The sequence below is a fragment of the Penicillium argentinense genome, assembly GCF_028826775.1.
Source record: "Penicillium argentinense strain IBT 30761 chromosome Unknown utg000005l_segment0_segment0, whole genome shotgun sequence".
In the NCBI taxonomy this organism is placed as follows: Eukaryota; Fungi; Ascomycota; class Eurotiomycetes; order Eurotiales; family Aspergillaceae; genus Penicillium; species Penicillium argentinense.
This window is the reverse complement of record NW_026622664.1, coordinates 4,270,607-4,297,778: the sequence shown is the minus strand read 5'-3', so window position 1 is coordinate 4,297,778 and position 27,172 is coordinate 4,270,607. Positions and strand designations below refer to the sequence as shown.

General features: G+C 51.4%; 7 protein-coding genes across 7 annotated transcripts; 5 read left to right on the top strand and 2 right to left on the bottom strand.

Annotated features, from left to right (window-relative positions):
- Positions 1 to 642: 642 nt before the first annotated feature.
- N7532_006393 (amidohydrolase) lies at positions 643 to 2,247 on the top strand (the record flags this gene model as incomplete). Its single annotated transcript, XM_056618887.1, has 1 exon — positions 643 to 2,247. The coding sequence occupies one exon, from the start codon at positions 643 to 645 to the stop codon at positions 2,245 to 2,247; it is 1,605 nt and encodes a 534-aa protein (XP_056475046.1).
- A 981-nt stretch (positions 2,248 to 3,228) lies between these two features.
- N7532_006392 (uncharacterized protein) lies at positions 3,229 to 3,676 on the bottom strand (the record flags this gene model as incomplete). Its single annotated transcript, XM_056618886.1, has 2 exons — positions 3,229 to 3,454; positions 3,519 to 3,676. The coding sequence occupies 2 exons, from the start codon at positions 3,674 to 3,676 to the stop codon at positions 3,229 to 3,231; spliced, it is 384 nt and encodes a 127-aa protein (XP_056475045.1).
- A 2,054-nt stretch (positions 3,677 to 5,730) lies between these two features.
- On the bottom strand, positions 5,731 to 6,471 carry N7532_006391 (uncharacterized protein; the record flags this gene model as incomplete). The annotated part of the gene is made up of 1 exon (XM_056618885.1): positions 5,731 to 6,471. One exon carries the CDS (start codon positions 6,469 to 6,471, stop codon positions 5,731 to 5,733), a length of 741 nt encoding a protein of 246 aa, XP_056475044.1.
- A 4,784-nt stretch (positions 6,472 to 11,255) lies between these two features.
- N7532_006390 (uncharacterized protein) lies at positions 11,256 to 12,839 on the top strand (the record flags this gene model as incomplete). The annotated part of the gene is made up of 1 exon (XM_056618884.1): positions 11,256 to 12,839. One exon carries the CDS (start codon positions 11,256 to 11,258, stop codon positions 12,837 to 12,839), a length of 1,584 nt encoding a protein of 527 aa, XP_056475043.1.
- A 3,479-nt stretch (positions 12,840 to 16,318) lies between these two features.
- Positions 16,319 to 18,725, top strand: steA (sexual development transcription factor SteA; the record flags this gene model as incomplete). Its single annotated transcript, XM_056618883.1, has 5 exons — positions 16,319 to 16,442; positions 16,496 to 16,595; positions 16,677 to 18,197; positions 18,324 to 18,407; positions 18,479 to 18,725. 5 exons carry the CDS (start codon positions 16,319 to 16,321, stop codon positions 18,723 to 18,725), a joined length of 2,076 nt encoding a protein of 691 aa, XP_056475042.1.
- Positions 18,726 to 19,846: 1,121 nt separating this feature from the next.
- N7532_006388 (putative sucrose transporter) lies at positions 19,847 to 22,001 on the top strand (the record flags this gene model as incomplete). Its single annotated transcript, XM_056618882.1, has 4 exons — positions 19,847 to 20,010; positions 20,086 to 20,125; positions 20,218 to 20,539; positions 20,599 to 22,001. The coding sequence occupies 4 exons, from the start codon at positions 19,847 to 19,849 to the stop codon at positions 21,999 to 22,001; spliced, it is 1,929 nt and encodes a 642-aa protein (XP_056475041.1).
- A 692-nt stretch (positions 22,002 to 22,693) lies between these two features.
- Positions 22,694 to 25,109, top strand: N7532_006387 (bifunctional K:H/Na:H antiporter NHX1; the record flags this gene model as incomplete). Its single annotated transcript, XM_056618881.1, has 5 exons — positions 22,694 to 22,736; positions 22,812 to 22,841; positions 22,925 to 23,074; positions 23,162 to 23,821; positions 23,872 to 25,109. The coding sequence occupies 5 exons, from the start codon at positions 22,694 to 22,696 to the stop codon at positions 25,107 to 25,109; spliced, it is 2,121 nt and encodes a 706-aa protein (XP_056475040.1).
- Between the last annotated feature and the right edge of the window lie 2,063 nt (positions 25,110 to 27,172).

The following is a 27,172-nucleotide window of genomic DNA, read 5'->3' as shown; positions in this document are numbered from 1 at the left end:
GAGGAGTGGCCCTCAGTCTCCTAAGCTTTGCTAACCCGAAGTGTTTAGAGTCATCTATAATCTGTAGAGGACCGAAGGAAAGTTCGTTTCGATAACTCACCATCCAGGGGTCTGTACATGTCCTTGTAATTCAACCAGCTCGGACGATGAAACATGCTTCGGTAGCACGTTTACCGAGCCCTCTCTGACCCAGCTCGGCCGCGATAGGCAACCATGAAATCGCGGGGATTGATGTTCATGGTTTCGCGTGTCAATCGCCGGCCCCACACTTTCGCCCTCGTGGTTGGATCTGGCCAATGGCGTCAAATTGCGCCGCCCCTCAGCTGCCCCATCGCCCAACCAATCAGCCAGCATAGCCTCCGCCTTCGCCTTCAATATCGCCATTGTGACACCCCGTCGCAACTGCTTTCCTCCTCACCTCGTGTTCAAACTGCAACAGCTATAACATCTTCTCCAAATTTCCCCATTTCTCCAATTCATCTTCCTATAAGGCACTGTCAGAAGCCGTTTAGGGAAACTTCTAGAGACAGTCGGGATCTCAATCGCTTCCGATTACCCCACGTCTTTCATTAAATAGCTGACAAGGTACCAAGTGGACGTTTATTCTTGACAAGGTTCATCGACCAAAACTCCATCTTGAATATGGCTTCTGTCTTTCGCAACGGTCGCATCTTTGCGCCCGCGCTAGCTCAGAATGGCGGCGAGTTTGCCGATGGCATGATTGTCAAAAATGGCCAGATTTCTCACGTTGGATCTCTGGGCGGAATCGAGATTCCTAGCGATGCCACAGTTGTGGACCTGGAAAATCGTGTCGTGATCCCGGGCTTTATCGACGCCCATGTACACATTCTGCAGTACGGCCATTCTTTGCGCAAAGTCAATCTGATTGAATGCACGTCTCTCGAGCAAATCCGAGACGCCATCAAATCATATGCCACGGCAAACCCATCTTCGCCTCGAATCTTGTGTCGAGGATGGATTCAGTCTTCTACCAAAGGCATCGCTCTTGCAAGTATGCTGGACGATCTCGATCCACGACCAATTTTCATTGACGCCTTTGATCTGCACTCGATGTGGTGCAACTCGGCTGCTCTGGACGAGATGAAGGCTCACACTGCCCCGGACCTTCCGGGTGGTACTATTCATCGTGATGAGAATGGAAAAGCTTCTGGCCTTCTCGATGAATCTGCTTTGATAAACCTCGCTTGGCCGTACGTGGAGAGCCTTTACTCCACCGAAGATAATCTCAAGGCCTTGGATATCGCCGTGTCTTCTTATACTGCGGCTGGCTATACCGGGGTTGTAGACATGGCCATGGATGAAGATACATGGCAACTGCTCGATAAATATCGCCGTTACAAGCCTGTCCCTTTCCATATTGCGGCCCACTGGCTTGTCCCATTCTCAGATGATCAAAAAGCAAACTTCACATATGTGGACAGGGCAATCGAGCTGAAGAAGCAGTATACCGATCCAAGCTTCACTGTTGTTGGAATCAAGCTGATTTGCGACGGCGTCGTTGACGGCTGCACCGCAGCCCTCATGCAGCCATATACTGGCAAATCCGATCCAGTGGAGCCCATCTGGCCAGCAGATATGTTGAAAGAAGTTGTACAGCGCGCCGACAACTCAGAGTTGCAGTGTGCGATCCATGCCATCGGAGACAGGGCCATAAACCAAGCAATCAACGTCCTCTCGGATGTCGGAACACCAGGCCGACGACACCGAATCGAACATCTCGAATTATCGACCTCAGAAGACGCAAAGCGTTTGGGTCAACTCGGTATCACCGCCTCTGTTCAACCTGTTCATTCTGACCCATCCCTCTTCAAGGCATGGCCAGGCCTGGTCGGTCCTGACCGGTGCAAGCGAGCTTTTGCATACAAGGAGTTCCTAGACGGTGGCGCTCCTCTCGCAATTGGAACGGACGCTCCCACTGCACGCCATTTTCCCTTCCCCAACCTGTATAATGCCACCACAAGACGCTCCGCCCTTGAGCCCGAGACCACCAACACTGTGAACCCGCATTTCGGTTTGAGCCTAGCAGAGGCTGCAACTGCTGCGACGACGGGGGCGGCGTATGCGCGGTTCGCGGATTCGTGGACGGGAAGTCTCAAGGCTGGGTTGAGTGCGGACTTCTTGGTGGTGGATATGCAGTGGATGCCGGAAACGCTGCTCGAGGCGAGCGTAGCACAGACTTGGTTCCGGGGAAAGAAGGTGTATGATGTTAACTCTCGTTCTCAATAGATCGAATATCTAGATTTATAAAATTATACTGAGATTTATTCGAATGCTGATGAATTTGTAAGTACGTATCAGTGGACCATGATTATTAGTGGGGAGGGAAATGGTTGCAAAGAAGGGGATGATAGAACAGCATTCACGCCGCTCAGCTAGGCACAACGGGTTCGGGTACGAAACCATTGAGAAGGGAAGTTGGCTCGAGGCTGCGAGATGCCCAGGTGGATTGGGCCACGTTGGAATGCGGGGCCGAGGCAGAATGACACTCACTTGCAGAGAGCAGGTGGTGTGTTCATTCCTCAGGATAGCGATCACAAGGGATATAGTCGTGTTCTCACTTCCTTACTTTCAGCGCCCCCGTTTTGCCCTCCCTCTGGGCGCTCAGTTTTTTCGCGTGTCTCTACGGATATAAATTGACTGCGCCTGTCCTGTCCCTCTCTCTCCCATCTTCCGTGATGATATCTCGCCTTCCGTTTCTCTTGCCGTTCACACCTCTTCTGGCCTTCACCCCTTCTTCCTTTACACGCCAAAATCACAGCTGCAATCACGGTACGAACAACCCGCCCGTTTTCGAAGAATGTCTTTCCCCTGGCAGCAGCTAACCTGCAGCCATCAAGGACCACGAGATCGAATAGGCAACGTGCGGCCAATCTACCATGCCACGGGATCCGTCTTCTCTGAAAGGTTCGGGGCAGATCTTGAAAACATTTAGTACATAATGATAGATTTAAACTTTACGTATTAAGGTGTGGCCCGATGATGTCAATCCCGGGGACAAAGTTCATGCGGGGTGAAGCATCACGGTGACATCACCACCCGCGCCGCGCGATCGCAGTCTTCGTGACAAATTTCATTTCAAACACGCTATATTTTGTAGTTTCTGATATACAAGCCCGAAAATTTCAGTATACATCAAAATATTTCACAATAGTCTGCTCCACAAGCCCAGCAGATAGAAGTGGACCTCGCCGAAATGATCATTCCAATTTAGTCTTCCAGGTCTGGCTCGGTGGTGTGCTGGGGATAGATCTGGGGAAAGAAAGGCCCTTTCCGCAATTCTGTTAGCTCATTCACAGCTTGAGTATTTGCATCCTGTGGGGGAAGTGTCGTACCTTTAGCTGGGTTATTCTCCTCCGACATATGATCGGTGACCTTGTGAAGGTCTTCAACAGCATGCTCGTGGGCGAGCTCAGCACAGATAGATTGGGAGGAGCTATGAAAGCAACGTCAGAAAGCTGGAGGGGGCCAATAAATTGCTCTGGTATCTGTAGACATACGGTGCGACATTCTGGCTTCGTTGGATGATAACCTCCAAATCACTCATTCTTCGCCCGGAGGAATCCTTCTGTTCAGTCCCATCGTTCCCGTCGATCGATGTGCGCTTTTGAACGGAGGTGGGATCAAGCGGATTATTATCGACAGTTGTGCCGACCATTTTGGACAGATTCGTGGGTTGTTCAAGGGTGATTGAGGTGAAAATTTGTACAGCGCAAAATTCTGTGCGTTTGTGATGTTATGAGAGAATTTGTGTATTTTGGGGAGTATCGAGAGAAAGGCTTCGACTCTTTATGGCTAGGTGCGGGGGATCGCCCCATGGACATGGGAAGGTATTCGTGGTGGCGAACCTATGATATAAACACTATTTTAGAGGCGGGTAGTGACCAAACCCCTACTGTCCATTTCCGGCCGTCCTGGAAATAGAACTTGGTTCTGGACTTGCGTCTATTGTTACACAGGTATTCGCTTGCTTATTCATTCCTCATTAGTGCCTACTAGTAGCTGCCGGCAGCGGTTAATGTGAACGCAGCTGAGAACATGCCACCCAAGATACAGCCATACGGAAGGAAGTTATAAATTAGGTAACGGGCAGAGCTCACAATATTTCCTATAGTGTTTCCGCCCATTCAATGTTTTAATGCCTTCTCAAGTGTTCTTTCCAATTTATGGCTGATCCAACAACGACAAAAGAAACACTAGAAATACGAAAATAATCCATGTCCCATCGACTGTACCAGATGATGGGTAGTTATTTATATAAGGTGACCTTTCATAAGACCGATTTGATGATTGAGAGAGGTATAGATTACTGAAATGAAAATAGGTGTCTGAAAGTGCGCCCATGCGGTATCGTGATCGAGTCCTAATCAGAAGGCAACGTGCCTAGAATCTAACAAGTGTTGGAAGAACTTCCCGGAGATTCTTAGTGTGACAACAGATTCATTCGCTTTTAAATCTCGAATGGATCCATTGAACACAGAAACAATCCTACCGAAGAACGTAAGCCTTAAATGACGAACAGCAGTCGACACTCGTAGTAATATCTCCTTCCGCACTAGATATCCGCATGATACACATTGGGCCTGCAGCTTTATTTTCTCCCCTGAAGTATCCACTCGCTATGATGTCTCTGAATTGCGATCAGAGAATAGCAGGTATCCTCTTCATCCTCATTCTCTTCTTCGTCGGAGTAAGAGTCTTCTTAATTTGGCGAGGACTGAAACTGACCATGTTGGCTTTCAGTCATCGGGGACAGGCATCCACTTTTCCTTTCTCTTCCAAGACTGTCATATTTAAAGGGATTCTCGAAGTTCAACGCATTTCCAATCTACTTTCTACCCAGTTTGGCAAGCATACAACATTCCAGCTTCGAGCTGCGGTTCATTGGATCTTTGAAAAAGATACTCCCACTACTCTGTTTTGAGATGAGCCTTAGGACCTCGACCCCAAAAATAAGTGGTCAAGATCAATTAAATGACGGTTTTTTGGCGAGAAATGGAATGCTTGCCCAAGCTCGGCTGGGGTCAAACTCAAATCGTGTCCGCAAGGGAAACTGGGCGGAACCGAGTGGAATGGCTTCGGAGCCCCCCGGGAGGGGGGGGGGGGGGGGGTTATTTGGGTTCGGCACATGATGCTGTGATTCCTTAGAATTAAATCCTTCGAGTTTTATAAATCGCTCTCTTATATTTCTCTATTTACCTCCAAGGTTGCTGCGGATCACCCACTCAGGAAACTTATCCTGCGTTCTTGGTTCTCGCTCCAACTCATCCGTTTGTTCGAAGAGAAGCTTCCACCATTTGCATTTGAGATGTGCCCTGCCACCTCCTCCCCAGTATACACTGTCTGAATCGATCTCGTGTCGGTCCTTTGGCGAAAAATAGAATGCCTTCCCAAGTTCGTCATGGGTCAATCTCAGATTCGTGCCTCGCGGGAAGTTTGCTGGCACAAGAATAACGGTTGGTCTGATTTTGACTGTTACGCTTGGCTTAGAATCAACAATATTCCGTGAACGCATCGCACGTTCCGTCGCTCTAGAGCCGATGTTGCTCTGCATAACCCATCTTGGCACTTTGAGAACTGTCTTGTCGCTGCTGGAGTTCACTTCGCCCGGTGATTGAAGGAGACTATTCCACCACTTGCTTTTGAGAGCCCCATGACTACCTCGTGACCAGAAATTCGCGTCGGGGTCGATCATTTGCCTATCCTTCGGAGCTAAGTAGATTCCTTGCGCAATTCATCGGGCGTGAGTTCCAAGTTGTGGCCGCGAGGAAAGTCGGCTGGGACGCTACGGAACATCTTCTGAGTCTCCGTTGGGGCAGAGCCACTCGGAGCAAGGAGCAACGACTCAAAAGAGTCGTCTGGGGCAAGCGAGCTCTCAGGATCCGACTCCATTGGGTTTTCGAATTCCATCGCGCGATCAATCCAGTTGGCACCCAGATTGCTCCGCATCACCCACACCGGCAAGCCATATGGTGTTCCCTCGAGCTCGGGGTCCACCTCACTCGATCTCTCGAAGATATGTTCATCCCACTTGCGTCGAAGGATGGCACCGTGATTGCGGTGCCAGATCTTTCCTTCTGGGTCGATGTCGTGTCGGTCTTCGGGCGAGAAGTAGAAGGCTTGCCGAAGCTGGTTAACAGTGAGAGCTAGATCGGGACCCCGGGGGAAGTCCGTTGGGACAGGATGGTACTGCTTCTTGGTGGGGACTCCTGTAGTCTTCGTAGACTCGGTATTGTTTTGGAGGAACGAAGAAATGGGTGAGGGAGGTGGCGACGATGAGCCGTTGCGAATAGTTCGCAGCGGGGAGGGAGTCGAAGGGCTGGGGCTGAGGGTAGCTCGGGTCGGGGTTTGCTGGTATGGAGTGTTGGGTATTTCGACGGCGACGACGACTTCGTCTCCAGTACGAGTCCTCTTGCGCTTTCGAGTCGCTTCGCTCTGCGTGTTTCGTGACATGGTGATCGCGATCGCTGAAGCGAAGAGTAGAAGTACGGCGGTAAGTGTAGAGACAGACTTGAGAGTGATGAAGTTTGTTGCGTGGATCGAGTTCAGTACCTAAGTGGGGAGGATGTTTACCTGGGGATAGTCGACGGCTGCCTTGAAAGGTTTGGGTTGGTTGCTGCTTTTCCTGCAGCCGTTGACATCTTGGGTTGGCCACGTTCAACAAAAGAGCACCGACAGCTGAGTGGGCGCAGATGGACACTCGTGGAATCTCACTGGTAGTGTAAACAATGGGAAAGTAGGAAGTTGCGGCAGGCGTCAAGTTCAATGTAAGTCCTAGGGAAGCTTCCACGTCCAGTCAGTCAACCTTGATGCCTGGGGACTCTGCTCCCAGTGCGCATCTCTAGGAGAGTCCCAAGTTACCTCTACCTCTCGATAGGGATTAAAAGGGGGAACTCATACAACCACATCCTTTTTATCTTGACCACGCTGCCTCCATAACCTTTCTAGTGTCTATTCCCAGACCGCATGAATAGAAAACGCATATAATTTCTACTCTGTGGGCCAGGATTTCCTATCTTCCCTGGACTTTGATGCATCAGTTTCCAGGGTAGCTAACCAGAAACCCGATCCCCTATGTTATCGGGTAGATGGTCTGGTAGGTTGCTGGGCAAGGAGCACGGCAGTTGGTAGAATCCAGCTTTAAATTGACAAGACCATGGTCGAGGTGATATATCAAGGTGATACCACCGAGGTTCGCACCATCCATGCTTGAACAGGGCACTTATTGTGTATCTAGGAGATGTCACGATGAGTGTGGTCTGAGACGAAGGGGGTGGAGTTTAACAACCTTGAAAAGTAGTTCGGAAAATAAAGTTTAAAAGGGCTAAATTGTATTCTTTGGCTTATCAACTGTCAATAACACTTGCCATTTCGCGAGCCTTTCCTCGTCTACCCTTCTGGCGATCTTTTGTCTGCATCTTTCGAGTCGTCGGTGCAGGTAGATCTAGCGTTGGCGATTGAGAATTTTCAATATCTCGATGTGTCACCTGGGAACACATCCTCCACGAAATATCCGAGTTATCTCCGTCCTTGAATGATGCGAGGCGTCGAGCCAACTCTTCGACAAACGCGACACTTCTATGCCGACCTTCCTCGCAGCATACTGTCACAACGACAGATAGATTCGACTTTTCACCCCCTTGGATTTTCCCTTCGATTGTATCCAAAACATCCCTCTCCACTATTCCTAGCATTGATTGCACAGCATCATTATTAAGAAATTCTTTCTGGAGCCGTCGCGATAGTCCCGTCGAGCAAATTCGCAGATTGCGAGGTGGATTTGGTAGGTGTCGGATATTATATGCTAGAAGTGTGTGCTTCTTTATTGCCTCCTCGTAACCAAGAGGGCCGTTTGCATGACCGTATGAAAATATGGAGATATCGATCTCTGGCTGCGTCTGCGGGCAGACTTCATTTCCAGTTGACTCCATCTTCGTTAGGTACCGTGCCAATAGTAGAGTCAGCAAAATGCTCACGCGTAATCGAATCACTGAAACCAGTTAAGAGACGCGTCGAGTCAGGTGGCATGGTGCACGTGAGGAGATAGTGTCACACGAGTGCTTCCCAAATTTGTCAACACTTGATTGTCAACACGTGAAAAGTGGTCGGCACGGTTGGAGCTGGTACCCAGCTGAATATTTATTTTTTGCAGAAAGAGACACACCCGACGCAGAATCAAGAAGATCTTCAAAATAAGCGCCTGTAGCGTGAGAGGCTGACTACATGAGTCACATGAGTTGGGGCTTCATTTGTGGCACTGCCCTGATGCGGTGTGGCGCAGCCGTACATGCGCAGCTTCCAAGATCGGTTCCGGAATTGTTGGTTTGGATATCGAGGCCAATGCCAAAGAGTTCAATCGCTAGGTAAACTCATGCCCGGTCTAATAACCTGTGTTTTACTTTCCTTGGAATCTTCTTCGGGAAATAGCCAAATTTACTTCATTATATATATTCATGGATGTGACAAGAGTTGAGGTTCCAGGATAAGGCACCGAATTGATGCCTCATTCCCAACTTCTGTCGGCATGCGTGTCCAGGGAAACCGGAGGCACTGAGCTTGATATGCACTTCAAGCGCTCTTGCCGCCATTATATTCTACATTCAGGGGATCTTTATGGAAGAATACCGATCGAGACTGATTATGAGGGGTTTACTACTGTCAGGGGCTTGCCGCCCGTTCAGGGATAAATACCCCCCGAATCGCATGTAGACAGTTTGATACAGTCAAGTCAAGTTCTGTCAATCCCATTAAGGTGGATTTGTCTAGCAGGCCCTCATTCAATATTCAGTGCTTCGTCGTAGCCGATCTCAACAACAAGCACCAGTATGGTTATTGAGCTTAACAGATCAAGGATCTTTGGTCATCTTGCATTAACCTCTTGGGGCGACGCGGTGCTATGATGCATTTCAGAAATATGATATCAAGCTTTTCCCCCGTTCATTCATTGTTCTCATTCTATATCCAAATGCGGTTGATGCCGTTAAGCTCATAGTCGGTCGCTTTTCCGTATGCGCAGCCCAAAAACACAATAGCCAATAATTGAATCGGCATCTAAAAATTAACAAATTCCAAAAGTCACAGAATTCAAATGCCAAGCCCAGCATCGTATAATTTATCCAACAGCAATCCCACAAACTTCCTGCCAGTCATACCCGGGAAAAAAACCTTTAATTTTCAGTCGCCGGGGCTGTCGACAATTCTTCCCAATCGCAGTGACAATGTCGAGCTCGGTAGCGTATAAGTGCGAAGATTGCATCGCTTGTAAGCAAAGTCTGAATAGCGACAGCAGTCCATGCCAACCCCAGGAAGTTGCTTTGGACGTTAGCCGAGATACTGGGACTTCCGCTCTTTGAGAGTAGAGAAACGAATTGTGTGGAGATCATGTTCGCAATGACGGAAGCAGCGAGTAGGAAAAGGGTGCTAGCATCTTTGTCAATGGGTTAGCGCAGAGTATACATGAAGTCTATGTCTAATAGCTTACTATGAAGATTCCTAGCTGTAACCTGGAAGGAGGTAAATCCGAAGAGGAGTTTGGTTTTGGTCTGCTTGCATAGCTTGGCGGTGGTTCGGCAGTACCAAGGGGATGGAAGACCCCCTAGGTCGTTTATCATAGCGAACTCTGCCCAGACGGAGAAGAACCGATAACGCGACAGTACATGTACCCAGTATGAAGAAAATGGCCATAATGTGATTTGTTGGAGCAAGAGCGACGAAGTCATCGCTCACATGACTAGTCCAGTCTAGTTCTGAAAGATCTTTATCTTTTCCGATTACGCTGAGATGGCTTGGCCGGGATCAAAGAGTGACAAAGGATCGAGATCTGAGCATGTGGTGATTGTGCTCTGTATTGTCGTTACGTTTGTGGTTTCGTCGACCACGAATTGTTTTTCGAAGCCGTAGCAATAGGACATCAGATATATGTTGAAGAAGCCGGGGACATTTTCTGAAGATAAGTGCGATGTGTTGATCTAGAAGATAACTTAGCGGGACAACAAATGATCCCCAAGTTTGGTATGACAACAAACCTTTAAAATAGTCACATTCGGTAGAAAATGTCGAGTGCCACCGGCAAACAAGTACAGAAACAGCAAAAACAAGGCCAGCAGAGACAATATAATCCCTAGAAAATGGCGGGAACATATCATCTTGGCGAGATGTGCTGGAAAATCGGAAAACGCCAGGAATAAGGTATCAAAAATAAGAAAGAAAGATTTTTCTGATGGTACATCCTGCTTGCTGCATTCTTGAAAAAGCCCCAAGGTACCATTGGGAAATGATTTTCGCGATGAGCGTATCGTCAACTTTCTAGAGAGATCATTCTCTCGATTTGTTCAATCCAGACCGACCAAACAGCCTGCGGCGTCCGTATTAACATCACACGAAGTCGACAATGTGATGCTGTGCTGTGAATAAATTGATATACATCTGTGTATAGATAAGCTTGGAGGTTCGGATTCTCTTGTCGTACCAGCGGAGGACAATAAACTATCCCTATCTAGCAACCTATTCCCGACCCGCAGCCATTAAGACAGAGATCAAAACTCGTCAGGTCTAGAATTTCGTGCCGTACACAAGTCGCACCTCGGCAGGGTCCGAGGCCAGTGATCCGTATTCTATTATTCATTGCTGACTCAATTGGTGCCACGCGGCTACAATATACGCACCGCGATAGATACGATCCTGCAAGATCACGATCTCGCACGAGGCATACGCGGGGTTGCACGCCTCACTAATCATTTAGCAAATCGAATTCCCTAAAAGCAATCGCCATGATCGACTAGTCCGACAGCCCCGACGAACCAGCGGACGTCGCTGACCTAAAGAGTCTTTTGGGGTCCATCCGCACTAGTCCGAAACGAGTCATTATCTGGAGAGGGTGGATTCGCTCCCATTGGGACCGACTTCTTGTTGCGGCGGCACATGGGCTGCACCGAAAGGAAAAAATTCTTTCGTTTGCTTCACGGGTATTTAAGCTGAGGAGGCTTGTCTCTGCTTGACTCCAGCGATCTGCTTGGCGTGTGTCTTGGTGTTCTCGGCGGCATCTATACATCTCTCGGCGGCGACATTACCAAGACCGGAAGAGTAAGGTCATTCTGGGCATCTCCGCACTCGGCAGGTCGTAGCAGCCATAGCCACAGGATTTGATTACACCAGTCGGAGGGGATGTCAAGGACCATCCCAGAGGGAAAGAGCGATTTCTGGAGTTCGACACGCTTCCCGCGAGGCGTCGGAGAATTATGGTCTTTGCACGTGGCGATGTCTCCGGCCACGACGATCAGGCGCTCGGTATGAACCACCTGCATTCCGGAGATGATTGCGGTCGCAAGCTAACATCCGCACAAGAACACCATACCTCAGCCAGCGATATCACGGTCGTGTCCTGGGACGGAGACAAAGATCCCGGAAACCCGTACAACTGGTCTCCCAAGCAGAAATGGACCCTGACGGCCGTCGCGGCGTTCACGACGTTCATCACCATGATGAATGGCACGATTATCACCGTTGCCCATGAAGCGATCAACGAGGAATTCAATATCTCCGATGCCTCGTTCCCGCACTCGTATTGGCCAGTAACATCCTGGGCCGTCGGTGGCAGCGTCTCCTCGCTCCTTATTCTTCCGCTGATGGAGGACTTTGGCGTCAGATGGGTCTTCCTCATCACGTATGTGGCGTTTCTCTGTTTTATCATCCCCCAGGCGCTGGCCCAGAATTTCGCCACATTGATTGTTACTCGATTTTTTGCTGGCGGCTGTGTCTCGATTCTCGCAAACACTTCGGCCACGGTCATCGGGAATGTTTGGGAGACGGAGAAGGCGCGTAATATCCCAGTTAGTCTGTATATCGTCACCTACCTCGCCGGAAGCAGTATCGGACCTGTTATCGGAGCGCCCATCTACCACTACCTCTCATGGAGATGGATCGGGTACCTGCAGCTGATCTGGTGCGGCGCGCTGCTGCCCATGTATTACTTCATGTTTAAGGAGTGCCGCGGTACTGCGATTCTAGGACAACGGGCAAAGGCGTTGAGGGAGGATGGAGTTCGGGCATATTCGCAACATGAAATCGACAGCGAGGGAAATTCGATGCTGATGATTGTCGTTCGAAGCGCCACGAGACCTATTATCCTCTTCTTCACTGAGTCTGTCGTCTTCGTCTCAACACTGTGGTCCGGGTTCACCGTTGGTACCCTGTATTTGTTTACACAGTCAGTTGAGCAGGTCTTTACAGGACTATATGGCTGGACACCCGCACAAGCAGGCTATGTCCAGGCTGCAATTGTCATCGGTGAGATCCTGGGCTGGGTGGGAACGCTGTTCTCCGGCAAACTATACTTCACCTCTGCCTCAAGAAATACAGAAGTCCCCGGCACCCCCATCCCCGAGGCAAGACTATATCTTGCTATCGTGGGTGGAATGTTTGGACTCTCGGGTGGAATGTTCACTTACGCCTGGACGTCCTATCCAAGTCTCCCCTGGATCGCACCGGCCGTGGGCCTGGCCATGGTCGGCGCCGGCGGCGTCATTGTGGTGACCGGAATCTCGGACTACGTCGTCGACGCTTACAGCAAGTACGCAGCCTCCGCTGTCGGCATCATGGTTGCCGGTGAGAATACGTTCTCGGGCTTTCTACCCCTGGCGGCCATGAGTCTGTATTCGACTCTTGGCTTCAACTGGGCTAGTACCGTGCTGGCATTTATCTCGTTCGGGTTATCTCTGGCGCCGATTCTCTTTGTGATATGGGGCAAAGAGATCCGAGCTCGGAGCCCGTTCATGAAAGAAGCCACGATGGAAAAAAGGACGGAAAGCATTGACTCAGTCTGATACCAATTCACCCAGATCTGTACATAGCTTTTGCCACTCGGAAGAACCGAGTGACCTCATTGTTCTTCAACAAAGGACCAATAACAATGACAAATGACGAACTGAACAAAAAATACAAGAAAAAAAAAATCTTCAAAGCTTCAAGCCCTCGGCTATTCTTGGATCTCTTACGTCCATGTTCCGCTGACGTGCCCACCACATGCGAACCCACGAGGCCAAGGCTTCCACCGGTTGTAAGAAGTAGAGCAAAATACCCGAAAAATGAAGTCGATGAGGCTCGGACAGTGGCTATGGTTTGGTTCCTGGTGGATACGGAGGGTGCTGTATCGGAAACCGTGTCTGAAAGTGAACACCTACAGAAACACCGGAAACACGCGGACTGAACTTTGTTTACAAAATACATCCCAAGTTTGACCGATGGGGGTTATCGTCCAAAGATCTTGTCGGCATTGTTGACCTGAACCCTTGCGCGAGGGGACCACCACGAAGAGGGTGGACCATGCGGTAAGAATCAATATACTTTTAACTAAGAGATGGAGGTGCGTATATCAAGAGCAGAGCGGAGATATTCCAAAATGTGGTTTAGAAGCATCCACTAGCCTCGCGGGCCTCGTGATCCATGGAACCCCCCAAAAACAAACTACCCTACAGTCAAGTCGTTCCTGGATTCGGCCCACTTCTCAGTCCATAGACCGCTTATGCAGCATCGTGCCTTTTTCGCAAATCCAATGTCACCCCACTGAAGATCAGGGCAGAAGATCATGCCCATATGCAAGACGGAAACGCCCGGCAAACCTTCTCCCGGCCCGGATCTTGAGCCCCGGCATCATTTCTCCAGGCCCAGATATTTGCGCAAGGAAAGATCATCCCTGTTTATTTTCTGCAGGGATCGACTGGCATCGGGTTTTGCCAGTACTACGTAGAGAGTTTCCCCATCTGGTGTGTTGCAGACCTCACCCTGAGGCCGGTTGAAAGCTCCGCAGTAATCCCAGCCACCTTCTATACGAGCAGACCGAAGCCAGGCCCCACGCTCTCTCTCGACAACGCTCAGTGCTAGAACTTCTAGATCGTTTCAGGAGGGACGATCAAACCCAGCACGAAGCGTGTGCTGCCCTGTGCTCTCCACCCGTCCGAGTTGTTAGCCGTGTTCGCCCAGGGGGTTGTCGAGCATGTCCACCGAGTTGAAACCTCGATCGGGAGTCTATTCCTATTTTCTGCGCTGCTCACACGGCCCAACACTCTTAGTCTCTCAGGAAGAGGAGTCTGGAGAAGGTTCCCCCTTTCCCGCCCCCCATTGACTTGCTTGGTTAGGCAATGGACTGCGATCTAGTTCATTCTGCCGCGAAAGAGAGTAAGACATGTCGTTCGGCACGATGCTCGCATAGCCCTACAGCAGCGCGGTCCGCAGAAAATCCGGAGTCCGTCCGGCGATCGTCATGTTGGAGGATGAGACACGATGATGCGACAACCTTAACTTCATATAATGGGCGCGCGATCCAGTTTGAGGGGGTGAGAGGGGTGGTACGCTTGTAGATCGGCCGAGGCGAGGATAAACCAAAAAGCAGAAACCCATACTCGGGGCCGACTCCTTTTTTTGGGCGAAATTCAGGTACCCGGCTGATAATCGCAAAAAAGTTTCGCCGAGGTCATGTGGGTGTGGTAATGTTCTGGACCTTGGCGCTGCTGATTGCTTGCCAAGCTTTTGCATTTTGTTTGGTTTTCAGCCTCGCAACCACGGCCGCGCAGACGGGCAGGTCCTGCTGGTCAGTCTAGAACTGCTGATCTGTATATATGACATAACGGATAAAACGGTGCGGGTGAATCAGGGACCAGGTACCAGGCACCGTGGCGAATGGCGTGGGAGAAACGAAATGGACGAGTAGTCAAGTCCAAGAAGAAAAGGAAATCGCAGGGGAGGCCAGTACTTCGTCCGGCAGACAATCGGCAGTGGCATTGTACGGGAGGGTTGTTCTGCATGCACTCCAGACCATGGCGTCCGGGAGTCAGGGATCAATTTCCCGGATGAAATTTGGGTCCGCGATAGGGGCATGCTATACCCTCAAGGTCCTCCATTTGACTAATGTACCAAGGGAAAGATCCATTCTTTCATGCTACTGAGTACACTGCACAACTGCATGCACGATGACTGGTAGTGTACCGGGGATCCCCGTTTCGACTCGTCGGTTCTGATGTGTCGTGCACTAGACCGGGATGCCTCCACGGTCGGGATAGCCGGAAGCGATCAGCTCCAGCCACAGCCGTTTAGACACAGGAGCACGGTCGAGGGATATCGGAGTAATAGCAGAAACGGGGATTGGGCTGAGGGCGAGGTTAGTGCTGGGAGTGGGACGGGGCAATCCCGTTTCAATGGCTGCATGTAAGCGCCCACTGAGACTCTGAAACACCAGCCAGCGGGTGCTTCAAGTCCCAGCGCCAGTTTGACCTGCGCGCGAGGCCTTGGCGAGGCCGTCGGGGACTCCACCGGCTCGTTCCCGTTGGCCTCGCAGCGGCACCCTGGTCACTTTGGCCGGCGAAACGAGGAAGTGATCCCCTCCATATGCACAGACGTCCTGCAGTCTGGCCACCTAAGTGGTGGCGTATGGATGCATCGAATCAGGCTGGCTAGCCCGAGGACTGAGGCCCGGTTGAGTGCTGCAAGGAACATCTCTCTTTGGGCAAGCAAAGAGACGAAAACGAATAGCATGCATTGTTTTCCACTGGAGGTGTCCACCGAGCGAGCGATCCACTTCGGCCCCAGTGGGCCTTGTGGTACGGAAGGTACAGGGAACGGTATGGTCACGTATGGCGGATTACTCAGTATTGGTGTCCATTAACTGCAGATTGGTGCAAGGGATGGCCGTAACTTACACTTCTTACCCGTCCCAACGGTCAATACCCACCGGGCGCTTCCTACTGCTATGCAGCGCGAGCACTTATTCTTAGAGGCTGACGTTGTGTATCTTCTCCCCCCTCCCCTTCTTCCCTCCTCATCCTACTCTGTCGAGAATTCTCTCACCTTCGTTTCTTCTTTCCGCTGTGCGAATTCCACAGAGGCTGCCGGCTGGTCCACAATCTCTGACAACTCTCTTTCTTGTCTTTCTCTTTGTTGCGTTCGGAAAAAAGCACACGAGGCTGGCTCCTCTTCACTCTCAACGCATCACGAATCGGTAGTCGCGTCCCATCGCTCGTCCACCGTATCCAATAGTGTCTCCTACCATATTCCAGTCGCACGATCCCGCTTTCGTCTGTTTGTACGACTCGTTGCGCGCTTTCGTCTAATCTGATCCCTATTTGCGATCGAAATCAGTTGGTGAGTTTGCTGTGGTCTCTTCGAAGTGTCTCAGGCAGAGTCAGGATCCCGATGACCTCGCCCTTGTCTTATGCCTCCGGTCTTTCTTTGTTTGCAAACAGCTCTTATCTAGCTGCCTCTTCCCGACCGACTACTAATAAAAAAATCCCCAGAATAGCGCGTGGAAACCATGTATCCTCAACCGGGGGCTCCGATGCCTCCTCCGCAGAAACCGGAAACTTTCATGCTATCACAGGAAGCGCAGCAGAGCCTGCCGCATGATGCGCAAGTCGCGTTGCAGCAAGTGGATAACCGTACGCCGCCTACTGAGTCGGATCTGCAGGATCAATATTAACCAGCAGCGCAGTGAAATATTTCCTTTTGTCGGCTCCCGTCGACTGGCAACCGGACCAGCTCATTCGCCGTTTTCTCCTCCCCACGGGCGACTATGTTTCCTGTGTTCTCTGGTTAGTAGCGAGCCGAACAATTGCCGATCTTCGCAGCGAAGAGGCCGAAGAGGCCGAAGCTAACATGTAAATGACCTGTAGGAGCAACCTATTCCACATTTCGGGTACCGACATCGTGCGCTGTCTTGCTTTCCGATTCCAGGCGTTTGGTCGTCCCGTGAAGAACTCTAAGAAGTTCGAGGAGGGCATCTTCTCCGATCTGCGGAATCTCAAGGCCGGCACCGATGCCACTCTCGAAGAACCCAAGAGCGCATTCCTAGATTTCCTGTACAAAAACAACTGCATTCGCACCCAGAAGAAGCAGAAAGTGTTCTACTGGTACAGCGTGCCCCACGATCGACTCTTCCTAGATGCGCTCGAACGAGACCTGAAGCGTGAGAAGATGGGCCAGGAAGCGACCACAGTTGCCGTCAGCGAGCCCGCAATGTCGTTCGAATTCGACTCATCCCAGTCCCTCTACGAGCAGTTGACAAAGGCGCAACAAGCGAATTCTTCCTCCTTCGCTGCCCACGCAAGTACGACATATGGCCAGCCCAGTTCCCCCGTGGTTCGGACCGTTGACGCAATGCCTCCTCCCCAGATGGCTCCCCCAGCGATCCCGCTGCTCCAGGACGAATCGGGCCACCCGACGATGTACAGCGCGCCACAAGTGCCCCTGACGAACAACCTAGTCCAAGGTATCATTAAGCGTGAGCAGGATTACGGCCCCATCCACTACGATCGCAACGGAATGCCTGTCGCCCGCATCCACCAGCGCCATTCGTCCATGCCGAACTTCTACGAGTACTCGCCCGCGCCCTCCTTTGTCTCTTCGCAGTACGAGGATTACAGCAACCGCGGCCTATCCTTTGAACCGGTGACTCCCCCGCAGCACTCGGTCGGACTCAGTGCTGAGCCTGCGTACATCGCGAACGAGGACACCGGCTTGTACACTGCGATTCCGGACCTGTCGAATGCGCCCTCGTACAATCCCATGATGCAGCTGCCTCCGTCGAACTTCGCCAGTGGTCACTACCCGTCTGCTTCGCGGTCTTTCTCGTCCAACGCGTACTCCGTTATCGAGGGCTCCCCGACCTACAAGCAGCGCAGGCGCCGTCCGTCCGTCACTCCGGGTGCTTCAAGCATGCCGGGGACTGCCAACGGCTCTGCTCATGGTACCCCGGCTCCGCAACCGCCCACTTATGCTGCTCACCGACCCAGTGACCTCCGTCGATCGGTTTCGAGCTCCGTGGCTCCGGTGGCTGAGGGGGAAGAGGTCGCTCATGAGTACTCTCGGGCCTACCCTTCGATGCTCCCGCAAAAGGACCTGCTTCAGGAGATCTCGCGTCACGGGACCCCGCTGCAGAACTTGGAGGAGACCGTTGATCAGCACCAAGTGCCACTGAGCAACCAAGCGGACAACTTGGCAGCGCTCCCCACCAGCGCCGCACTGGAGACTACGGTTCAAAACAGCACTAGTCGGTCGGATCGGGCAGGCCCTGGTCCTGCCCGTCGGGCTCGAAGTGCGACCATGATGGAGCTGGGACCGTACCCTCAAAAGTCTCACTCATGCCCAATCCCATCCTGTGGCAGACTCTTCAAGAGATTAGAACACCTTAAGAGGTAAGCCATCAATTCTGTTTTTGCATCCTGCAGTCTCCCCCACCCTGAATGTGGGATCTGCAGTCTGCATCCTGTCATAATGTGACAATGTTTCAAATTGCCGCCGGTACTAACATGGGCGCGTAGGCACGTGAGGACCCATACTCAGGAGCGACCATACCCCTGCCCCTACTGCAGCAAAGCCTTTTCGCGTTCCGACAACCTCGCACAGTAAGCTTACACCGGCCCTTCTTCACGCCCTTGTGGCTTTTTCGATTCCCGTTGCTAACTTTCACCATCAGACACCGTCGTATCCACGAAGCCCAGCACGATGGCCAACCTGCCTTGACAGCTGAGGAGGACATAGAGAATGACGCCAACGACTTTGATTCTCAAGGCGAAGACTCGTCTCCGCCCGCGCATCCCGAACACATGGTCAACATGCCGCCGATGACTACGATGGCTACCACAATGAGTATTCCATCTGCCATGCCGAACATGGTTGCGTCCCACATGATCGCTCCTCAGATGCTCCAGCAGCAGATGTGAGAGGCTGGTCTGTGGGGAGTTTCTGCTTAGCGCCGTTTCATGTTTGTGGTTTGCTGGCACTTTGGCTTCGGCTCTACTGTCTTGTAATTTTCTTCACTTTGTTTACATTTCGAGATTTTGTCTTGTGTCAAAGTGTTCTGTCCTTGAATCACGCTCGCGATAGTTTGCGTTGCGCTCAGTGCTTTCGCATGGATTGTTCTGATTTTTTTTTCCCCCCTGCTTATGTTGGGATTCACGGCTGTGCTTTGGGTTAAGGTACAGCATCTTGTATTATGGTTTCGCCGTCCTTGGTGCCGAATCAGGCGCGGTCACGAATCTGTCTGGCTGGTACGGGCACATAGGGTCACATACATACCAAGGAGATCTGGACCATGGTATGTCGCTTTTTCTGGAATATCGGGTATCTTCTCAGAAGAAGGCGGTTTTGGATGCCGTTCACGCGGCTGGGTAAATTATAGACTACTTAACGAATTGACTTGAATACAAAATCGTCAAAAACCAAAAGCCATGTCAGTAGACTAGTAGAAAGAAAGAAAAAGCAGATGTCTAGAAACCCGTCTGGGGTCACTGTCGCCTCCGCGAAGCTGTCGATTGATCATGCCGCCGATTCCGAATACGTGATCGTCACGTGTGCTGACGTCGCCTACTGCTGAACGCCAGCGATCGCCTGAACGCCTCACACCTCCTATCAATAAGACACAATATTCAAGCCAGGGCGCAGCCTCGACACCATTTCCATCTCTCTCGTCCAGTGCCACATAATGCCCGCAGTCCCGACCCAGGCCTCATGACCCGGACACCTCCCCGTAACGCCAATTGATGATTTGTCGAGCGTCACAAGAAACACCCCTGTCGAGCTGGTCAGCAGTGCCCGATCGCTGCTGAAACCTCAAGTTCGTCTTCAAAGGCGCTCAAGGCCGCCTTGTATATTCTGAGATTTTGCACATTCCTCCAAGTACTATCCCGTGTGACTCAGGGTATACCCAAGGTACCCCCTGTACCTTAGCGTTGTCCTTCCCCGCGATTGTAGTGGGTCGCTTCCATCTTTATCTCATATCACCCCCGGACTTGACGGCATCAACAAACCATACACTGGATTATTTGAAGCGAGTTGGAGTTCTATGGGAAATAGCGGTACAATCAAGGACGAGACATCGCCTCTCATGGAGGAGGCGAGGCATGTGGATGTGGAAGAGCGAGTGGAGTTTGTGAGGGAGGAGGTTGATCATCATGAGTCGTCGAAGAGCGCTTGGTATCTCTTTTTACTGACGATTTCGATTGGAGGGTGAGTTAAGTCCTTGTTCCTTGTCTTTTCGCTGCATCTTGAATCTGGCATGTTGCTGACTCAATCCAAATATAGACTCCAGATAGTCTGGTCCGTGGAACTCTCTAATGGATCGGTAAGCAACCCCGAATCAAATGGTCGAACATCAGCCTTCTTGGCATTCTTTGAAAGACCTATGCAGGATTACTGACTGGGTTATCCTCACAGCCCTACCTTTTGTCCCTGGGCATGAGCAAATCGCTCCTCGCCTTTGTTTGGATCGCCGGACCCCTGACGGGAACGCTGGTACAACCCTACGTGGGCATCCGCAGTGACAATTGCCGGATACCATGGGGAAAGCGGAAGCCATTCATGATTATCGGCGGTGCCGCAACGATCGTGTGCTTACTAGCTCTGGCATGGGTACGGGAGATCGTTGGTGGATTCTTATCCATCTTCGGCGTCGATCGAGAATCAAATGGTACGAAAACAATGATTATTATCGTTGCGACCATCGTGATGTATGGGCTTGATTTCGCCGTCAATACTGGTATTGTTCTGTTCCTGATTTCGCAATTGCTTGCTTGTCGTGCTAATCCATCTCTACAGTACAAGCCGGGATCCGAGCATTCATCGTGGATAATTGTCCCGCCCACCAACAGGAACTCGCAAATGCCTGGGCGAGTCGATTGACAGGCGTCGGAAACATCCTAGGCTACATTTTTGGCTACATGGATCTACCAAAAGTCCTGCCCTTCCTGGGGAATACGCAATTCAAGGTCCTCTGCGTGATTGCGTCGATTTCTCTCACCATCACATTGGCAGCTAGCTGCGTCTATATCAAGGAGCGGGATCCACGACTCGAAGGGCCGCCCGCAACAGATGGTCTCGGTCTCATTTCCTTCTTTCGACAGGTCTTCAAATCAATCCGTGACCTGCCGCCGCAAATTGCGCAGGTCTGTAAAGTACAGGTCGCTGCGTGGGTGGGCTGGTTCCCGTTCTTGTTTTACTCAACGACGTATATTGGTCAGCTCTATGTGAATCCGATCTTTGCGGATCACCCGGATATGCCTAAGGATCAAATCGACAAGGCGTGGGAGGATGCGACGCGCACTGGAACATTTGCATTGCTCATCTATGCTGTCATCTCTTTTCTTGCCAACATCATCCTTCCGCTATTTGTAGTGCCTACTTATGGGCAGGTGTCTGAATCTTCGGTGGGCGGTCCGTCTCACAGCTCTGAAGATCCTGCGCATGGAGAGGAAGATGAGGAGCCTGTTCAGTCGCGACGAATGTCGTTTTCGGCTATGCCTTCGGGTATGGTGGCGGAGCCACTACTTGACGCTGGTCCGGGTAAGGACAGCGGCTCGAACGGAGGGCCGAGGTGGCTATCACGCCTTCAAATACCGGGATTGACGCTTCGACGCGTCTGGCTCTCTTCTCATATTTTTTTCGCGCTGTGCATGTTCAGCACGATATTCATCTCTTACTATCCAGCTGGCTCGATCGTGATTGGCTTTGTTGGAATCTGCTGGGCCGTGGCTCTGTGGGTGCCATTTGCCCTTATCTCTGCTGAAGTGGCTCGAATTGACGTCGCTCGACGATTGAATCTGCGTCGGACAAGAGTACCTCCAGCAGGCCAGAGCTCTACTTCTCACAATGGTGGATCCAATTCCTACGCTCCTGTCTCTGTTGAAGATGCAGAAGACGACCATGACGATCACCACGAAACCACTGGTGGATACGACCATGACCTCGAAAACGGCCAGTCGAAGCCTGCGCCAGAAGAGCAAAACAATGCACAAGCCGGCATCATCTTGGGTCTACATAATGTGGCAATTTCATTCCCACAGATTTTCTCCAGTCTCATCTGCAGTGCGATTTTCAAAGCTGCCCAGAAGCCTAGGGGAGAGCCGTGGGATGATAGCGTGGGATGGGTTCTCCGGTTCGGCGGATGTGCTGCGCTCGGTGCGGCATGGTTGACCAAGAAGCTCGCCGAGGGCGCACATTGATTCTGCACGGTAATCTCGGTTTCTTGCAGAACCAACTTGAATTTTCTTCTTTCCCGGTGATCTTCATTGGGTTTCATTTCGGCCCCAGGATATCCTGCAAGGGCAGACCGATGATGTAGTACAAGGTGAGGTGGGTCAGACCAGGCCTGCCTCGTTTGGAGATTAGATGTAAGGACTGCGATATGACACAACAACATAGTAAAATACCATTTGGATGAGTTATGTAGAAATCTGATCGCATCAATGAGTTCTGCAACACTATACTTAGAGGCAGGAGAGTATGGCATGCATGACGATCGCCCCTTAATCGCAGGCCAGCCCGCGTCTTGGCAGTTGCGCGGCCAGGCTGTGCCCACGTGTCAGATAACAGAATTACGCAAACAATACCGTCCCAATACGCCATTCAACCTTACTATTTCCCGCCCAAATGGCCCGCTGCCCCTCACAAGCTGGACCCTCTCGTATCTGTCCCGTTCGCTCGTATACCAGACCGCATCCAGCCGATCTGTCCCTCCAGCGAAGTCCGCGGATGCAACTCCAAGAACCTCAAAAGTCTTCCAACCCCAGCATCGGCCCTCCTTCCTCGCTGAATTCTGGCTACCGGATTATGCGCGCCTGGTCCTGGCTTCTTTGCGCCGGAGTTACTTGCCAGGTGTCAACACCCGCCCTCGAAGGTCCCTGATCGAGTCGCGATGGCCAGTCAACTGATGGGCGATGCCGCCTTCGCCCTGTTAAGTATGTGCACACTCGGAGTCAGGCGCTGGCTTCTTTGGTCTGAGATAGATTCTAACGTTCTTGTTCTTGTTCCAGGGCGAGCGGCGGAAGACACTGATCCCGATGGTACGCGTTCACCAGCCAACCCCCTCCCTCTCTTTTGGAGGCTCTCCCGACGTGGCGAACTAACATATGGCGGTGGGATACAGATGCGCCGGAAGCGGGCTCGAAGGAGATTACCAGTTCCTGGGCACTGTTCATCATGATCATGCTACTGATGTTCGCCCTCTTCACGAGCTACATCCTGCAGCAGAAGAAGATCCAAGCTGTGCACGAGACCGTGCTCTCCATCTTTGCGGGTATGTGAAAAGCCATTGCGGACGCAGGCAAATTCCCATTGTTCCTGGATATCTATCAAATGGATCATTCTGACCCTTTACTGCCAGGCATGTTCGTCGGTCTGATCATCCGACTCACGCCCAAATCCAACCTCCAAGATAGCGTCGCCTTCGACTACCAATTCTTCTTTAACCTCCTTCTTCCTCCGATTATCCTCGCTTCCGGGTATGAATTACATCAAGCGAATTTTTTCCGCCATATCGGCACAATCCTCACATTCGCTTTCGCCGGAACGTTCATCTCGGCCATCGTGTTGGGTTTGGTTTTGTATCTGTGGACGCGCATCCCGCTAGACGGACTGAATATCTCTTTCGTGGAGGCTATTTCCGTTGGCGCGACGCTCTCCGCTACTGATCCAGTGACGATTCTCGCCATTTTCAATCTCTACAAGGTCGAGCCGAAGCTCTATACGGTCATTTTTGGCGAGTCGATCCTGAACGATGCTATTGCTATTGTCCTTTTCGAGACGGCACAGAAGTATGCCGAGAGCGAGGCCGGCTCCTTGACTTTTCTCAACCTGTTTGAGGCTTCGGGACTTTTCTTGCTCGTTTTCTTCGGCAGTATGTTGGTCGGTATCGTCGTGGGCATTGTTACGGCGTTGGGTCTCAAGTATACTTTGGTCCGCCGCATGCCGAAGATTGAGAGCTGTCTCATTGTCTTGATTGCCTATGCTAGTTATTTCTTCTCCAACGGCGTGCATTTGTCAGGTGAGTGTTTTGACCTATATGCAGTAGTTTCAAAGCTAATATCTTTCTAGGCATTGTCTCCCTCTTGTTCTGCGGCATTACTCTGAAGCACTATGCATACTACAACATGTCGCGCCGCACGCAGTTGACCACCAAATACCTTTTCCAGGTCATGGCGCAGCTCTCCGAGAACTTCATCTTTATCTACCTGGGACTGGATCTTTTTGTCGAGTCCAACCTGCAATTCAACCCCCTCTTCATCCTCGTGGCAGTCTTTGGAATCTGCCTTGCTCGCTACCTGGCCGTTTTCCCGCTCTCAAAGGCCATCAACTGGTTCATCCGCTACAAAGCTCGCCGCCGTGGAGTTGAAGTCGCCGATGAACTGCCCTTTGCCTACCAGGCCATGCTCTTCTGGGCTGGTCTGCGTGGTGCTGTCGGTGTTGCATTGGCGGCCGGTCTGACTGGCGTCAATGCGCCTGCGCTGCGTGCTACCGTCCTCGTCGTTGTCGTGTTGACAGTCATCATTTTTGGTGGCACCACAGCACGCATGCTCGAGATTATGGGCATCCGTACCGGCGTCGTTGAAGAAATTGACTCTGACGACGAATTCGATATCGAGGTCACCCACGGAGGTACCTACTACAAACGCTCCGACACAGCACTGGGCTACACCCCTCGCGCCGACTCCACCATCCCTCTCGATGGCCTCGGTGGATCCTCGCGAGCGGGACTCGGCCAGCGTGCAGACAGCTACTCGTCTGGCAACAACCAGCGACCTAGCCCGCCTCACGGCCACACGCGGATGTACTCAGCCGCATACAGCCAAAAGGACGCACAATCGCGACGCGACCGTTCATCCACAGCAACTCTGCTAAACGGTGGCGCCAACGTAGACGGCCATAGCCCCAGCATCAACGGCAGCGACGACGAATTCGGCCTCCCGCCCGCAGGCAAGAACCAATCGACAACAGTCGCGCATCCAGACGAGTTCGACCTAGACCTAGACGCCGGCTCAGACGACGACCTGCCACCCGCAGCAAGCAGCTCATCTCGTCTCCGCCGCTCCCCGTCACACCCAACCCCCACAGGAACGCACACCCCCTCGCCGAACCCAGGCCCCTCCGCAAGTGTTTCCCCAGCCCGCCGTGAGCCAACCCTCAGTGCCCGTGACGCCCTTCGGGATCTGTGGCAAGGCGGTGCCTCGGGCGACCACGCCGCGTGGTTTAGGCAGCTCGATGAGGATTATATCAAGCCGAAACTTCTGCTTGATCAATCGAACCATAAGGGTCCCGGACCTGGGGCTGTGTGATGATGACCTTATACACTGGATACGCATCTCTTCGCATGGTTTTATCTGTGTTTTACAATATGAATGTATATTAGCCTTGTTTGAACGTTGGGAACTTGCACTTATCGTAACAAGATTTTGTGGCATTCTCTCCCCCCGATGTGTCACTACCAGTGGCGGTGCTTTTGTGTTGTCCTTTACATTTCCTGCTGTGCGGGTAAATTCAACTAGATGGGCAATTGTGAGCTGGATGAGCTAGGTATTGCTGTACGAGTCTAGAACAACGTGATAACAGCAGGGAGCATGCATCTCAAGCTGAACCACATACAATGCAGTGTCACTATAAAAAGTTCCTCGGGAAATTCATATATCTTGCTCTACACGAGCAAGATAAAAGCGCTATTACTAGAATATAATAAAGATAAAAAATGCGAGTCAGAAGCTATCGCTATTGAGCAAATTCGCCTCAGTGATAAGAGGTTGCTGGTTGGCTGGTTTCTGCAACAGGAGAGGATATAATCCGGTTAGCTTCTTGGACCGAAGCGGGCTTGGGCGTTGATAGATCGTAATGTAAGAGAGGATAGGGGGAAAAGGAGGTGATTGAAGTTTGTACTTGTTCTTTTGCAGGAGGTTTTGATGACTGTGTGGAAGGATCCAGCTCTGTGAGCTTTCGCTTCCTGGGAATCAGGCTAGCCAATCGACCTTGCTGAAGTCGTTCCGATTTCGTGTGATGATGGATGTGGTATTGTGACGTCCTGATCTCAGCGACACCAGGCGGATCACTGGCGTTCGAGTGCTCGTGGTGGAGTTGGAGTTTGAGCGGACTACCCTGCTTGCCTCTTTTGGGTAACCAGCACATTGGCTGTTCTTGGCTTTGGTATGGTCCTCCATCGTGCGATTGAGAATACCAAAACAATTCGAATCTCAATCCAAGAAGTGGATGGGACGAATGGGTTCCAATTGGAGGGCAACTGCTCGAGTACACGGCAAGGCCCAAAGCCTCACGAAGCAGGTGTGGGGTGCATCAAACTACAAACTGGGCCCCAGATCAACCGCTCTGCGTAAGGTATCTATCTTGAAAGGCAGGAGGTCGTTCCCATTGCGCCCTGGAAACAACTCCGTGGAATGTCCCTTTATTTGACTGGAATTTGCCCGCCCCGCGCCTCGAAGATATCTTCGCTTTGCATGTTAGGCATTCCTTCCCTGTTGTATCAAAGAGATACAATTCGACAAGGTCGGACACTTTTCCAGCAGCTGAACGATGCCGGACTTGAATGCGCTTTCGCATTATAGAGTAGATTCATGTCATCGTGTGGTTTCTTTAGTGTCTCTGACCAAATAGGTTCAAAAAACAACGTTCACAGTTTCATGACGACGTGGGAAGCTGATGAAGATGTGGAAATCGGGGTTATTTTTTATAATCACGATACGGGCTGCAGCCTGACTTGAACTGAAGACTGTACAGTGTGTCAGTGATTGAAACTTCATCGACCGTATCAGTAGGAATGGTGATATTAGGTAACTGTTCAGATGACTGTCCAGCTAACCACTCAGGTGGCTGTCTGGGCGACTGTTTTGATAACCGGGAGAGCTTTGGCCACTAAGACCTTCTGTAGATGTTGCAGCAACGAGGGCAATAAGAGTAAGGAGAATTGGGGCTAGATCGACCATCAGCAACCCAGCCCAAAAGATCACCAAGCACGCGACTCCACCCGTGAATCCGGGGTAGACCCATCACAAGCTTTGACAATAGGCCGAGCTTCGGGCGCCGTCCCAAACCAAATTACCCAAAACGGATGCAAAGACGAGAAAACCACGAAAACTTACTACTGAGTCGATCTTCGCGATAACCAGCGATAATAACGGAATTTACGATCTCCTTATCAGCACCAACCAGACCAACCCCAGGAAGCCCGAGACACTCCTATCTCCATATTGTTATCGCGGAATCCCTCCCCTCCCTTTGGGCAATCCGCCCGCGACTCAACCGATAGGCTCGACCAGCGGGCAATTCCCCGCTTCAACCAAAACAGCCATGATTGACATGCCCTGTCCTCCCTCTGTGCTCTGCCTGTCGCAGCCAC